We start from the raw sequence: 15,548 nt of genomic DNA, 5'->3' as shown, positions 1-15,548 counted from the left end.
GGGCTTTATAGTCCTAATGCTGTATAATTTCCTCCACCCTACCATAGCTTTGGGAATCTACCCAAATATAATGACTATAACAGTGAAACACGAAGAACATAGTACAGTTGTTTACACTTACCGTAAATGTAGATGTTCGAGTGTATTCACTGTTGCAGTCCTGGTTACCCTCCCTCCAGCCCCCTATTTTTCTCTGACTATACCTATACTTTCTTTCACTATACTTATAAGCCCTTTTGGTGTATTTGCTTTTGGGATTGGAGATATATTTTTTGTGTTTTTAATTTTATTTGCTCTCCATTTAGGGGGCACTCGACATCTGGGGCAAGAAAATCTGATGTAATGGTGTCGGCTGCATGTTTTATACCCCTGATGTCATGGAAGAAGGGACAGCAACCGAAGCAGGACCCAAGACTTTGTTAATCATGCCGACTGAGGGCAAACTGCCAGCAAATAACCCAAATGTAATGACTGCAACAGTGAATACACTCGAACATCTACATTTATGGTAAGTGTACACAACTGTACCATGTCTCTACCTTGGATGGGTCTGGAGCCGCTGTACAAGCACCGGTTTCTGAGGGTGTATTCAGGCCTACTGACTTGCATATTAAACAAACGTAATCTTCTTCGTCAAGGCCTAAAACTCTATCCGTGCCTAGAAAACTGACACCCAGACCACATGGTCAGGCCCCTGTGCCTAAAAAACAAATGATAAGAATGGCTGAAGACCTTATTACTCTAATCAGGGGAAGCCACCCTTCCCCTCTAAGAGACCTAGGACTAATTTTGCTTCTGATTCTTCTGATCAGAACTCGGAAATTTCTGTTTCCTCTGATGACCAGGATTTACCTTTATCTACCTACGACGATTCTGATGCAGAGGACTCCATTCCCTCTGCTTCCCCTCCAGAGGATTTCTCTTTTGGTGAAACCTTGCATACTCTTAGGGAGCATTTCGCTAGGAGAGCAGGATTACTCTGACTCCAAAAAGAGGCTTAGGGATTTCTTACTGCTGCCCCAACACAGGCCTTTGGCCATCCCTCCTGTACTGGACATTGTTGATGATGCCTTCACGGAATCTAGCCTGGCCCGACTCTTTACCTCCTGCTCCCAGAAAACCTGATGGGTATTAGAGTTCCTGACTCTCACAAGTTCTTCTTTAAAAGTCCTACTGCGGATCCTGAGACTATTTCACAGGGACCCAAGGGCATTGAGGCTACTACTGCCAAAAATCCTACCCCCTCTGATAGAGATTCCAGGGCACCGGATAGCTGGAGTTAGAAGGTATACACTTGCAACCTTGGCCATTAGGACCCTAAACTGCCAGTTTCATATGTTAAAGTAGCAGCAGCATATTACTGGACTGCTTAAACAGAAAATTATGTTGATTCCTGACTGTGCTGAAAATAAAGATTTACAGGATTTTAATGCATTCTGCTGAACAAGTTGGAAAGCATACTTTGTATTGTGGTTTTAAATCATTAGAGGCATCTTGCAGGGCTGCTGTCACTGGGTCTCTTCTTAGAAGGCATGCTTGGATTAAGGAGCAGTCTTTGCCAGATCATGTTAAAGCTAAATTGCTGGATGCTCCCTTAAACCAAGACTGCCTGTTTGGTAACAAAGCAGAAGTACTTAAAAGGATGGAGGAAAAAGCTAAATCTATGCAAACTGTTAAAGATTTCCTGCAAGTACAGCCTCCCACATTTAGTAGGCATTTGCCCTCGTAAGAATTGGTCCTTTCCTGCCTCTTCCAGGCCTTTTCAGGCCAAACCCAGAACCAGCAGAACACCCAGGCTTCAGTCCCAAGGTACTCACAAGCCTAAGCTGTGGGGGGCTCCCACTTAAGCAGGGAGTACTAAGACTCCCCCCTATGGTAGACTGTCTCAGTGACTTAACTTGAAACCTTCCAAGCCCTGCACAACTGACTGTTCCTTTAGGGGGAAAGATTGCCCTGCAGGCAAAAAACTGGGAATTCATTACCCAGGACAAATGGGTTTTAAATATAGTTTCGCACGGATACAGATTCTACTTCCATTCCTTACCAACCCCAAATGGTTGGCCAGATCTACCACCAAATCAGTGGGCAGAGGCTCAAAAGCAAGTTCTCTCTCTTTTAAACATCAGGGCTATTCAACCTGGCCCAGAATAAGAATGGGGGCAAGGATTCTACGTAAGACTTTTTCTGGTACCCAGAAAAGACCATTCCTGGTGTCCTATCCCGGACCTGTCTATCATAAACACATTTTTGGTGATCCCAAAATTCAAGATGCTAACTCTTCAGCTGCTTCCTATGCTAGGCAAAGATGCCTGGTTGGCAACACTGGATTTAAAGGAAGCCTACCTACACATCCCAATAAGGGAATCTTGCAGTAGGTATCTTGCAGAAGATACCTACGCTTCAAAGCAGGCTACATGCACTATCAGTTCTCTGCGCTGCCCTCTGGCTTATCTACTGCACCCAGGGTATTCACCAAGTGCTTAGCTCCAGTCATTGCATTTTGCAGGCAAAGAAATATTCAAATATACCCATTCTTGGACAATTATCTAATTCAGGCAGAAAGCCAGGACATACTATTAAATCATCTGGCATTTGTAAGGAAATTGTTAACTTCTCTGGGGTACACCATAAACGAAAAGAAATCACATCTGGTACCGTGTCAACAAATTGTATTCCTGGGAGCAAGCTTGAATACAACTTCCCAGATGGCCTGCCTTACGCCATAGAAACAAGTTCATTTGACAGCCTACTTCAAACTACTGGCCACGAAGACCCAGCTATATGCAAGGAAAATACTGCAAGCCTTGGGGTTCATGGCCTCCTGCATTTTACAAATTCCATATGCAAGACTGCATATGAGGAAACTACAATGGTATGTAAAAAGCCTATGGTGTCAGCATTATCAAGATCTAGAATCGATGATTCCTACCATACCTTCTCTACAGATAGTTCATTTGGTGGGTAGTAGCATGCCACCAAAACAAGGGACTGCCATTCACGCTACCCCCTGCTGCCCAAACCCTAACAAAAGGCGCATCAGACTGTGCATGGGGGGCTCACTTGGGAGGGAAGTGCATTCAGGGCAAATGGAACCCAAGTCAAATGCACCTGCATATCAGTCAAAAAGAAATGTTAGCTGTACAGAATGCTGTGACAGCCTTCAAGGACAACATTCTTCCAGGACAATTATTGGTAAAGATGGACAACACCACTGTTATGTGGTACATAAACAAGCATGGAGGAACCTACTCATATCCTCTCTGCAGACTAGCCATGGCTCTGTGGAACACAGCCTTGAGCTACCAAGTGCACCTACAGGCTCAATTCCTGCCAGGAAAGCTAAATACACTGGCAGACGACCTAAGTAGAAATCTCATGGACCCACATGAGTGAAAACTGGAACCAAAGATATTCAACATGTTGAAAAACAAATGGGGGAGCCCAGAGTGAGACCTGTTTGCCTCCCACAGAACTATCAATTAGACAAGTTCTGCACAAAGACACCCCACAAACAAGCTTGGAAAGTGGATGCCCTGTCCTTCACCTGGGAAAGCCTCTCAGTTTATGCCTTTCCCCCTCTGCCTCTCCTCTCCAAGGTACTACTGAAGATCAAACAGGACAAACCAAGGACAATGCTGATTTCACCAGACTGGTCATGCCAACACTGTTACCCCCTCTTGCGCAGTGTCACTGCTGGCACCATGCCACCTGCCTCAGACTCCTGCCCTGCTGTCCCAGCAGGAGGGCCAGATTCTGCACCCACAACTTTAAACCCTGAACCTGGCAGCCTGGCTTATTACCTGATCTTTCCATTACCATCCCTCAGTAAGCAAGTGATGGATGTCATTCCGGCGGCAAGGAGGCCTAGTACCAGAAAATCCTATGCTGAAAAATGGAAAAGATTCTGTTCCTGGAGCCAGACTCAGGGGAAGGGCACAGCAGCAGCCAATTTACCTCAGATTCTTCAGTACTTAACTGAGATGCTTCACAAGGGCCTTTCCTTTTCCTCCATCAAAATTCATGCCTCAGCCATTTCAGCTCATTACCATACAGAACCATTCCTCTTCTCTCATCCATTGCTGAAGCAGTTCCTCAGAGGGGCGAAAAACTTAAGGCCTCCCAGGAGAGACCCTACTCCAGCCTGGGACCTTAACTTTGTACTGGAAAAGCTCACTTTACCTCCCTTTGAGCCAGCTACAAACACTTCTTTCAGCTTTTCCCGGTTAGGTGTTGCCACAGCAGATCATCTGTCTGCTCATGATTGGCAGTGGAGATTTACGGTGTCGAGTTGCCAGCTCGGTGCCCAACCTTCCACACATGGCACACACTCACACCTAGGGCCAATTTAGAGTGTCCAGTCTACCTACTGCATGTCTTTGGGATGTGGGAGGAAACTGGAGCACCTGGAGGAAACCCATGTGACCACAGGGAGGACATGCAGACTCCGCACAGAAGGCTCCCCAGCCAAGAATCAACCAGAGAGCCTCTTGCTGTGAGGCGGCAACGCTAACCGCTGCACCACCGTGGCCACCCCTGGCCAAGATAAACACTGAGATACTAGAATTCTTTAATTTCAAGTATCAGAGATGAAGTCTGAGTTGGTGAGTCCTTTCATCACTCGGATATATACAGCTAAGTGTGACTTTCTTCATAGTTTGAGAGACCACAAGGTAGGTTGTGTCTGTTTTTGAGTATTAAATTATTTTTGATAAGCAGAAAAAAATGCTGTTTCTGATGAACAGAAAAAATACTGTATCATCTGTAATTTGTCTGCATAGTCTACATACACTTCATTTCTTAATATGCAAAACAGGAATGGTCTGGATACAGTTTCTTCGTGTGAGAACCATAACTGCTACGTTGCAGGTGTCTGAGATGGAATCTTGCTTGAAAGATAACTAGAGAATAATGGCATCACAATTCATTCTGGCTCCATCTTGAAAAATTTGCAAGAACTGACTGTGGTTCACTGTGTGACGCCCGTGCCCTGGCCCAGCAATCAAGGAGCCTCAATCCTTACCACTAACACCAGAGAGAGCATCTCATATATGAGGAAAGGATAACAAATACACACAGTAAAGTGCAATTTCCCTTAAGAGCACACAGCCAGTCCAGGGCTGGTCACGTCCTTGCTCCCCAGGTCCCCAATAAGACTCCCCACTGGCACAGCTATAGGGGTCAGATCTCAGCCTAGCTGAGCAAGCTAAAATCTCCAGCACCCTCTCTTCCCACCAGTGCTTCATGTTCCTGCCCAAGTAGCTGACACACACACACTTTGAGATAAGAGTTTACACAGACACTAGTGGGGAAGGCTGGCACAGGTTCTCCAGCTGTGCCCCTTTTACCCAGACTATATGGTAGCAATTACTGCCACCCCCAGCTAATATTTATCAGCTACTCAAAGGCCCTTAAAAGGGTGTCCAATTATTACTGTGCAATATTATTATCCAATTGGTAAGTGTGACTATTCAGTCAAGGCTTATTAGAGTGACTTTGTACAATAAACTCTATAAATATATGCAATGTACTCTAGAGCTTAACTTGTCTCTGCACAAAACAGCCACAGTTGAAAGGGTTTAAAAATATTTAATAATAAATGCTAAAAACACAAGACAATACTACTACAACACGGTGCTAGTCAAGAGTTCAGAGATCACAGAGAAATACTTAAAGTAATACATTCGGAAAGTTCTGATATGAATACAGAAAAACACTTTGTCTAATCTTTATAGTCCTAGCTATTTCTACAAGAAAAAAACCTTCTAAAATAACTTACTTGCATAGTGCATAAGGCAGTGCTGTGAGTTGGATGTTCAGACAAAAAATGCTTAACAATCTCTGGTTCTCACTGTTTAAATTGAAATTGCAGTTCTTCTAAACATTACATCATCTTTTACACTTTCTTGGTGTTCCCATGCTGACAGAAACTGCATTTACATTCTTTTACACTTGGAGCAGTAAAGGACATTCCACGTGTAAATTCTGGTCATTAACTATAGCCTTAAAACAATAGGCAGGAAGCCTTCATCTAGCCGGACTGGAGCTGACTTGTAAAACATCAAAGGCAGTGATGAAATAATTTTAATTTCAAAGGACCAACAAGAAATGCTTGACTTGGCTTTCTTTTTTGTTTTAAGTTCAATATTCATATTTACAAATGATAGAATTATCTGCACAATTCTATCTGGCTAGGCTGGCAGCCTTCACCCTTTTCTACCAGTCTTCACACTCTGTATATGGTAAGTTCAGCAGCGCCATAGTTTATTTTGGAGGTCTTATTACTTTTTGATAGTCAGTCTTTATAATTTGTACTTTCCTGAGGCAGTGTTGTGTGGATGGAGAGTAGGCTGCACAACTCCAAGTGGTGTAGGACTTCACATTAGTTCATCTCTAGTTCCTTGATTAAGAATGGGATATAGCTTTTAGCTGCACTGGTTTCAGCTTCCATTTGTGAATGGTGGTTGCCACGGCCTTTTTCTGTTTAAATGCGTACTGCAGTATATTGTGGAAGGGTGCCTTCAGAGAACTGGTTGGAGCATTCCCTCTTTGGATTCTGATTTGGGAGTGAGTTTGCAGCTAAGCTTAGCATCTTGGTACTCATAAGTTTATTTTTGCAGTGCTTCACTGACACTAGCTGCTGCTGGTTGAGTCTAACACAACTGGATGTCAGGAGACTGGCTTGCATAATCTTAAAATTGTTTTTGATGTGCTTCACAAGCCCTACTTGCCTCTGGGGGAATGTATCACAAAATCCTGAAACTAAAACACTGACTACATTTTCCTGAAACTGCCCTTAAAAATATAATTTACTTTGAAGTGCTCCAACCCGTGGCACTGGAGTTGATCTCTTAAGTTAAGGTGTGTGTGTGCGTTGAGGGGAATGTCTGTCTTGAGTATGTGTGTTAATTTTTTCAGGAAAATGCAGTGTACATTCTTTTGATTTCAAGATTTTGTGATTGGTGTTCAGTCTTGTGTAGCATTCCTGTCCCCACTGTCTTCATAGTTGGTATTGTCTGGTGTCTGTGACATGTATCTTTCTCTCTGTTTAGGACTTCACATTTACATAGTTCAGACTTTAGTAAAGTCTTGAATGAAGTGATGTCATATTCATTTGTGATGCTTCTTTCCCCTTCTGACTCTGACTTGAATTTCACATCACAGAAGTAAAAACTGTCTGAGGTTGAACTTGTTTCCACCCGTGTCTTTTTTTCATGGTGGTGCAGCTTGGTATAACTTGATTTTGATGCAAAAGTAAATACTTTTCCCAATGCTGAGCATGTATTTAAGCAAGGTATGTACATTTTATCATGGTTGTTGTGTGGTCTTAGAATTTCTGCTTCTTGCTGTTTGCATTCATTTTTCTGTGGGGGATTGTAATATGATAAACTGCCTATATTCAGTAAAATGATGCATATTCTTTGAGCATCAAACAAAACTGCAGAGGCTGCTTCAGAGTTTAGACCTATTTTCCACTGTGACCAGTTTGCTGCTAAGTATTACAGTCCAGTAGAGATAGGTGTGGTACTGTGTGTGTTTGTTGATTTCCTCTTTTGCAATTCACAGTTAGCTCTTTTTTTTCTGCTTCCTATATCTTGGGGTGAGTACTCACCTCTTGCTTTTGCATGCCATGGTATAACATACCAGGTGGGCATAGCTTGGAAGAATTTGGGTACTGCTCTTTCAGCTGCCAAGAATAAAGGCATCCTCTACAAATAGCTAAACTGAGTGGAATGACCCCTGTATCCCTCAACCCCTACAGTTATTTGCTGTCACTCAATTTAATCAGATCTTGATCCTTTTCTACATTGTAGAAAACTTCCGTGTCTGATACCCAAGAAGCATAAGCTTTCAAAATGTTTATGTGGCTGCCACATCACTAGCCATGACCAGCACCAGTACTACCAGAGTCTTAGTATTTCTGCGGCGGATGCTGTCGCTTCTTCCATGAAGTCAGGTCGTCAGGGGTATAAAACAGGCAGCCGATGCCATTACATCAGTCTTTTATGCCAAGGAGGAGCCCGAAGCAGAAGCAGTTTGCAAGTGCCGGATGGCTGCTACCTGAAATTTTCGTTTTCGAGTTGATCACCCTGAAGTCTTCTAAAGCTAAGTACCCCGTTGGGGATCCTTTTTTCTTGCTCTGACCAATGTCAGAAAAAGTTAACAATTGTCTTGCCTGTGGAAAGCAAATACCTCACAGAGATTTTCATTCTTACAGCGTCACCTGTTTAGGCCAAACCACGAAGTCCCTCGCTGTCGGTTTTGTGTCTTGTTTAACACCTGAACCATTCATCGTCGGGCTGTCGTTGTTACATTCTTTCGCTCTTGTGCTCCATATTCCGAAATGGCTTCGGTAAGCCATCTGACTACCGATCTTCTGAAAAACCGTAAGGATAAAGACAGACACAGACTGCATAGGTCCAAAACTGCCGACGACACTTCTGTTAAGCTAGTCGCCAGTCCACCGGTACTCAGTGAGGTGCCTTTGCAGCCCCTGATGCTGGCTTCTATGGATTCGCAGGCCACTGCTGAGACGCATTTGGAGTCCGGTATGCTGTCAGATGCTTCTTCGACTGTGGAACCAGCAGATGTCTGTACTATGGATGGGTCCAGAGCCGCTTTACCGGCACCTGCTTCTGAGGGTGTATTCCATCCTACCGATGTTCGAATCAAACTGATGACTTCATTTTTTGCCAAAACTACTGAGTTTCTTAGGCCCAGAGTGCGCAGTACGCCTAGAAAGCCGACAGACAAAGAGCATGCGGTGGCTCCCATGCCACAAAAACAAATGTTTAGAATGGCTGAAGACCTTATTACGCTAATTAGGGGAAGCCAGCCTTCCCCTGCTAAGAGACAAAGAATTGAGTTACCTTCAGATTCTACAGACCAGGAGTCCGATTACTCTGCCCTTTCTGATTATCAGGACATGCCCTTATCAGCCTAAGAGGATTCACATGCAGAGGAATCGATTCCCTCTGCCTCCCCTCCAGAGGATTTTTCTTTTGGTGAAATCTTGCATACTTTAAGAGAGCATTTCCACGGGGAATGCCAAGACTATCCTCAGAATTTTTGAGTTGCCTCAGCACAGGCCTTTAGCTATACCCTCTGTCCTGGATGTTGTGGATGATGTTTTTATGGAATCCAGTCTTACTCCAGACACCTTACCTCCGGCCCCTAGGAAACCTGACTGGTACTACAGAGTACCTGCTTCCCACAAGTTTCTTTTCAAGAATCCTACTGCTGATCCAGTGATAGTTTCCCAGGGACCTAAAGGTATTAAGGCTACTACAGCCAAAAATCCTACCCCTTCTGACAGAGATTCCAGAGCTTTAGACAGATGGGGTAAGAAGGTATATACCTCTGCAACTCTTGCTGTCAGGGCATTAAATTGTCACTTTCACATGCTGACGTACCAGCAACATATTATGGAACTAATTAAACAAAAAATGGTTATATTTCCAGATTGTGCAGAAAATAAAGATTTACAAGAGCTAATGCATTCTGCAAACCAAGTTAGTAAGCATACTTTGCAGTGTGGCTTTGATGCCCTAGAAGCATCTTGCAGGGCTGTAGTCACTGGTTCTGTACTAAGAAGACATGCTTGGCTGAAGGAGCAGACCTTGCCAGTTTGTGTCAAATCCAAATTACTAGACACTCCTTTAAATAAGGACTGTTTGTTTGGCACCAAAGCAGAATAAGTTCTTAAGATGGAAGAAAAAGCTAAATCTATGCAAACTGTTAAAGAATTCTTAGAAGTGCAGCCACCTAGATTTAGTAGGCATTGCCTTTCAAAATGCTAGTCCTTTTCAGCCCCCTCCAGGCCTTCCCAGACAAGACGCAAGGGAAACAGACCACCCAGACTACAGTCTCAGGGTATACAGGGATCTAAGCAATGGAGTGCCCCCACCCCTAAAACAGGGAGTGGTAAGCCACCTCCCTATAGAAAAAGTACACAATGACTCCTCAATTCTACTTCCCAGCCCTGCCCAAATGCTTGTGCCCCTAGGAGGAAAACTTGCCCTTCATGCAAAAAACTGGATGTCCATCACTCAGGACCGATGGGTCTTCAACATTGTATCCCAGAGGTACAAATTTTATTTCCATTCACTGCCAACCCCAAGCGGGTTTCCAGGCCTTCCTCCAAACCAGTGGGCAGAGGCTCAAAAGCAAGTACTTTCTCTTCTCAATATCAGAGCTATTCAGCCTGTTCCTGTAGAACAAAGGGGTCAGGGTTTCTACTACAGACTGTTCCTGGTGCCCAGGAAAGAGGGCTTGTGGCGCCCAATCCTGGTTCTTTCAATTCTCAACACCTTCCTGGTGGTCCCAAAATTCAAGATGCTTACCCTGCAACAGCTTCTCCCTATGCTAGCCAAGGATGCCTGGTTAGTCACTCTAGACTTAAAAGAAGCTTATCTGCACATCCCCATAAAGGAGTCATGCAGGAAATATCTATGTTTCAGGGCAGGATCTATGCACTATCAGTTCTCTGCACTTCCCTTTGACCTATCTACTGCGCCCAGGGTATTCACAAAATGCCTGGCTCCAGCCATTGCATACTGCAGGCAGAGAAATTTCCAAATTTACCCATACCTGGACGACTGCCTGATTCATGTAGACAGCCAGGAATTGCTGCTTCAGCACCTGGCATTTGTAAAAAGCCTTCTCACTTCATTGGGGTACACCATCAACGTAAAGAAATCTCAATTGATACTCAGTCAAAAGATTGTATTCCTGGGAGCAAGCTTGGACACAACTTCCCTGATGGCATTTCTCACCTCAGAAAAACAGGTTTGTTTGACAGACTAGAAACAAAAAAGAAACGGCTGCGGGTAAAACCAAGGTGCAAAAAAATAAGTAAAAATATAAACACAGTGCACCAAGGTAACACACAATAACGTTTGACAGACTACTTTAAACAAATGGCCACCAGAATCCAACCATCTGCAAGAAAAATACTGCAAGCCCTAGGGTTCATGGCCTCATGTATTCTGTCCATATGCAAGACTGCATATGAGGAAACTTCAGTGGTACTTTAAAAAGTCTTTGCTGCCAGTACTGTCAGGACCTGGAAACAGTCATTCCTATCATACCTTGTCTAATGGCAGAGTTCCTTTGCTGGGCAGAAGCATGCAACCACAACAAGGGACTGCATTTCACTCAACCCCACACCACCCAAACCCTGACCACAGATGCATCAGACTATGCATGGGGGACTCTCATGGCAGGCAAATGCATTCAGGGCCACTGGAGCCCAAGGCATATTCTCCTGCACATCAGTCAAAAAGAGATGCTAGCTGTACAGAATGCTCTGACAGCTTTCAGATACCTAATCCTTCCAGGACAACTGCTGATAAAAACAGACAACACCACAGTTATGTGGTACATAAACAAACAGGGCGGGAATCCATTCTTACCCACTCTGCAGGTTAGCCATGGACCTGTGGAACACAGCATTGAACAACCAAGTCCATCTACAAGCTCGGTTTCTGCCAGACAAACAAAATTCACTGGCAGATGACTTAAGCAGAAATCTCCTAGACCCACAGCAGTGGAAATTGAAGCCAAACACCTTCAACCTTCTGATCCAGTGGTATTGGACACCAGAGGTGGATCTCTTTGCCTCCCCCGAGAACCACCAGTTAAGCAAATACTGCACCAGGAACCCTCACAGCAGGGCCTGGAAGTTGGATGCCCTATCCTTTCACTGGAAAAACCTCTGAATCTATGCCTTTCCCCCTCTGCCCCTTCTCTCGAGAGTTCTACTCAAGATAAAACAAGACAGGCCAAGGGCAATTCTGATTGCCTCGGATTGGCCACGCCAGCACTGGTACCCACTCCTGTGCAGCCTGACAGCAGTGCCACCCTGGCACCTACACCAGACCCCCTACCCTGCTGTCTCAGCAGGAGGGGACAGATTTTGCATCCACAATTGCAAACCTAAACCTTGCAGCCTGCCTTATTCCTTGAATACTCCACCAGCAACCCTAAGCAAACAGGTGCTGGATGTCTTTCTTGAAGCCAGAAGACCTAGTACTAGGAAATCCTATGCTGAAAAGTGGAAAATATATTGTTCTTGGATTCAGTCTAAAGGAAAGGACACAGCATTTCCCTCTTTACCTCTTATCCTGGATTTGTTCTTGAAGGTCTGAGTAAGCTATGTAGTGAAAGCGCTTACCGTTTTTATGTCACTCAAATAAATGAACTGTGAGTTGTGAATTTTACACAGACTGGACTTGTTACTTGGATAAATCCTTCTTTTAAAGAATATATGCTGTTTGAATTTTTCAGCCAAAAGCCAGGTTGCCTCGTTGTAATCCTTGGTTTGATTTTCTTGCTGAATTTTATCAACGAGGCATTTACCCCGTGGAGTATAGTCCATTTTGTTGTTTGCTACAGTACACCATTAATTGAAATACATTCATTGAGGTCAGGAGACATACAAGCATTCAATCTTATTTGCCACATCATTTCTCCGTATAGAAATCTTGGAGTTGGTATATTTAATTAGCAGGATGTGTGGGGGGTGCAGGGTGGCAAAAATATAATATATATATATATATATATATATATATATATATATATATATATATATATATATATATTTTTTTTTATTTATTTAAATTTTGAACTTTCACAAGTTTGATCTTGTGGTCTTGACCGTAAGAAATTCACACTTGTGAAAGTTTGAAATTTAGAAGTAGGGGCATATATATCAAATGTTAACATGTGTATGGCATTCTCTGTCATTCTAGTAGATAAAACAGTAACAGCTATTGAAGGCACAAACCCCAAACGATACTCTGCTATGCTAAAACATCTTGGCATAGCAGAGTATTGTTTGGGGTTTGTGTCTCTTTTTGGTGCCAAAATAGGTGTTATTGTTTTATCAGTTTGTCATACTTTTACTGTTAGTTCATTCTAGTAGATATTTTTTCTTAACAGAAAGTGGTACTTCATATTGTATTTTAAAGTGAAAATGCTTGATTGTTTTACCTCAACAGACTTGCAAAATTCCTTAGTTTTTCAGATTATTATTTATTGGGAAACAAAGTTGTTTGCAGGAAAATTAACTGTAGAGAACATCCACTTGTTCAAAAAAGTAGCATTTGTTTCCCCAAATGTAAACTACATGTTACGATAAGAATCCCTTGTTGAGGGAAGATAGACAAAATCCAGAACACAAACAAGACATCCCAATTGCTTGCTTCTTGTTTAAACTTGCGTCTGAAGTCAATTTGTAAAAAATGAATAATTTCTTAAAGGGGATCTGTGTTCACTGCTTACCAAAATAAGAAACATTATCAGTTTCTTTCTTTTACCTATCCTTGAAGATTTGATCAGCAGACTGATATGAAACAGTTTTCTGTAATTTTTCACAGCAGAGTCCTGAATGTTTGTCTGCAAAGGAGTCGGGAACAGAAATGGGTGACAATTTGAGTAGTATGATAGTGAGTGAACTGCGGATCAGAATGGGTCGGCCACCTTGTGGATTGTGAAAATGGGCAAATTAAGATGTGCAGTTTGGTCCTTTATTCCTAAAACTGATGTGAGCATCCTGGTGTAGCTTACATAGGATTTTTAATGGCTGTTGGGTGTATGGAAATGTGGGAGTTATTGTTCTTGTAGCCATATCTGTTGCACTAATGCTTTCCCTCCTTTCTCTCTCATTCACTGCATGGTTTCTGATGACGTGTGCGTAGCTTCTATCTTGGGGAGATCACACTTGCCCTGGGACACCTACATTCACAGGGCATTATCTACAGGGACCTGAAGCCTGAGAACATCATGCTGAATTACCAAGGTTAGTAATCCTTTGAAAATGCAACTGTAAGTATTTGTAGCCAGTTAATAGCTTACAGTAGAATGTGAGGGTTTGAGAAGATGCTGATGATTTTTTTTTTCATATCTAGTACTTCTCCAGACTTACGTTCTCCAACAAAATTTGCTCCAAATTGCAAAGTCTTGAGAGCTCTTTTCTCCACACTGTGTAATGCTGCACCAAGTTACCTTCTTTATGCCTCCTATAACAACTCTCGAGTCTTTCTTCTGCACAGCACCTTCATGGTAATGTGTTGTGGGCATAGTCTTTTCCAAGGTGTCCTGATGTTAACATACTCTGCACTCGCTTTGTTCCAGGACACATTTGGCTCATTTTATTGCAGGACACATATATGCTCTGCTGCTGCTCTTGCATATTGTTTATGTGGAAGCCACATCTGAACTCTGGCCTTTTTGTGACACACTGTTGTTGGTTCATGCCCAAATTTTCTCCTGTACAAGTAGTTCAGTTTTCTGACATTTAATGACATAGTTGCAAACGTCTATCTATGATAAAGACCATAAGCAACAGACTTCAGTTCATGCAATCAGTGGTACAGGAAATTACAGCTGATGTTTAATGAAAGAAGATTTGTGGCTTGAACTTGTAAAACAAAATGAGTTATGTACAGGTTTGTGGAGAAACTAGTCAGAACATGGAATGGATTAGGTATCATAGCCTTAAATATGTAATTAGATTCTCATTGTGGTGGGGCAGAGAAAAGGTCAGGTGGAAAAACCAGCATATTTACATTGTAGCATTATTGTGAAAAAGGCTAAGGTAGCATTTCCCTTCTGTAATGATTTGGTGAGACCACGTTTAGGATGTGGGATTTGGTTCCAAAGGCTGTACCTCAACAAAAATATAATTTTGGGTAAAAGATTGTATGTATGCCAGCAAAGGTGGCTTAAGGTAAGTAGGAAAATATATATGAATCTGTGTTTGAGGTGCTGAAGCTATATGTTGTGTAAGAGAGAAAAAAGTGACAACAGTGAAACCATATAAATCAGTGTAAAGTGGACTTTTTATTTCTTCCTTTCCACGTAAGCTCACTGTACACAAGTATCCCTTTCCATAGGCAAAATGGCAGCACTGTTTAGTTAAATAACTTGCACAGTCTACAAGTGGAAATTGTCCCTATGACTGCACATGCCTCCCCTAGTTGGAAATGGGTCATTTTATAAAAATCGTATATGTTACTTCCAGTACAGTGCTGTAATAAAGCTGTCATCAGCAGTACTGTCTTGTCCAGATCCTTGGTGTTATTGTGTTTGTCATTACTAGAGCAGTATGTACATGGGTATGTATGAGTTGTAACATCCACAGATGAATATAATAAAGCATGCAGTGGGATTGTGAGAGGACTGCTAGTGCCTAGTGCCTCTGTGTGGGAACAGTGCATAGTGCACTCTGTACAACATGCAACAGGGAGGCTTGAACGGAATACGGTGAAAGAAGAGGTGGAACCAAATGTTTTTTGATTCTCGAGTCCTGTTCTGGTATTTCTTCCTCCCCATCATAATCCCCCTCACTATCATAAATAATATTGACTGTAAAAGTGCCTAACATGATATTTAGTCATTAAATATGATGACTAATTTCACTGTATGTTTTTTTTAGGACACATAAAACTGACAGACTTTGGGCTGTGCAAAGAATCAATCCATGATGGAGCAGTTACGCATACCTTCTGTGGGACAATTGAGTACATGTATGTATGAGCTGTTTGGAG

At 42.7% G+C, this 15,548-nt stretch overlaps 1 protein-coding gene across 1 annotated transcript in view; it reads left to right on the top strand.

The window, feature by feature from the left end:
• The window catches only part of LOC122811913 (ribosomal protein S6 kinase beta-2-like), a gene marked incomplete in the record, with an annotated part of 1,307,756 nt that overhangs the window by 590,893 nt on the left and 701,315 nt on the right, over window positions 1-15,548 (top strand). The window contains 2 exon segments of the mRNA XM_044084073.1: window positions 13,698-13,798; window positions 15,437-15,527. Coding sequence (XP_043940008.1) covers window positions 13,698-13,798; window positions 15,437-15,527 — 192 coding nt within the window.

This window comes from Protopterus annectens, chromosome 9.part0 (genome assembly GCF_019279795.1).
Source record: "Protopterus annectens isolate FY-2018-M chromosome 9.part0, PAN1.0, whole genome shotgun sequence".
In the NCBI taxonomy this organism is placed as follows: domain Eukaryota; kingdom Metazoa; phylum Chordata; order Ceratodontiformes; family Protopteridae; genus Protopterus; species Protopterus annectens.
Note: the sequence above shows the minus strand (reverse complement) of the source record. Positions and strands in the feature narration are given on the sequence as shown.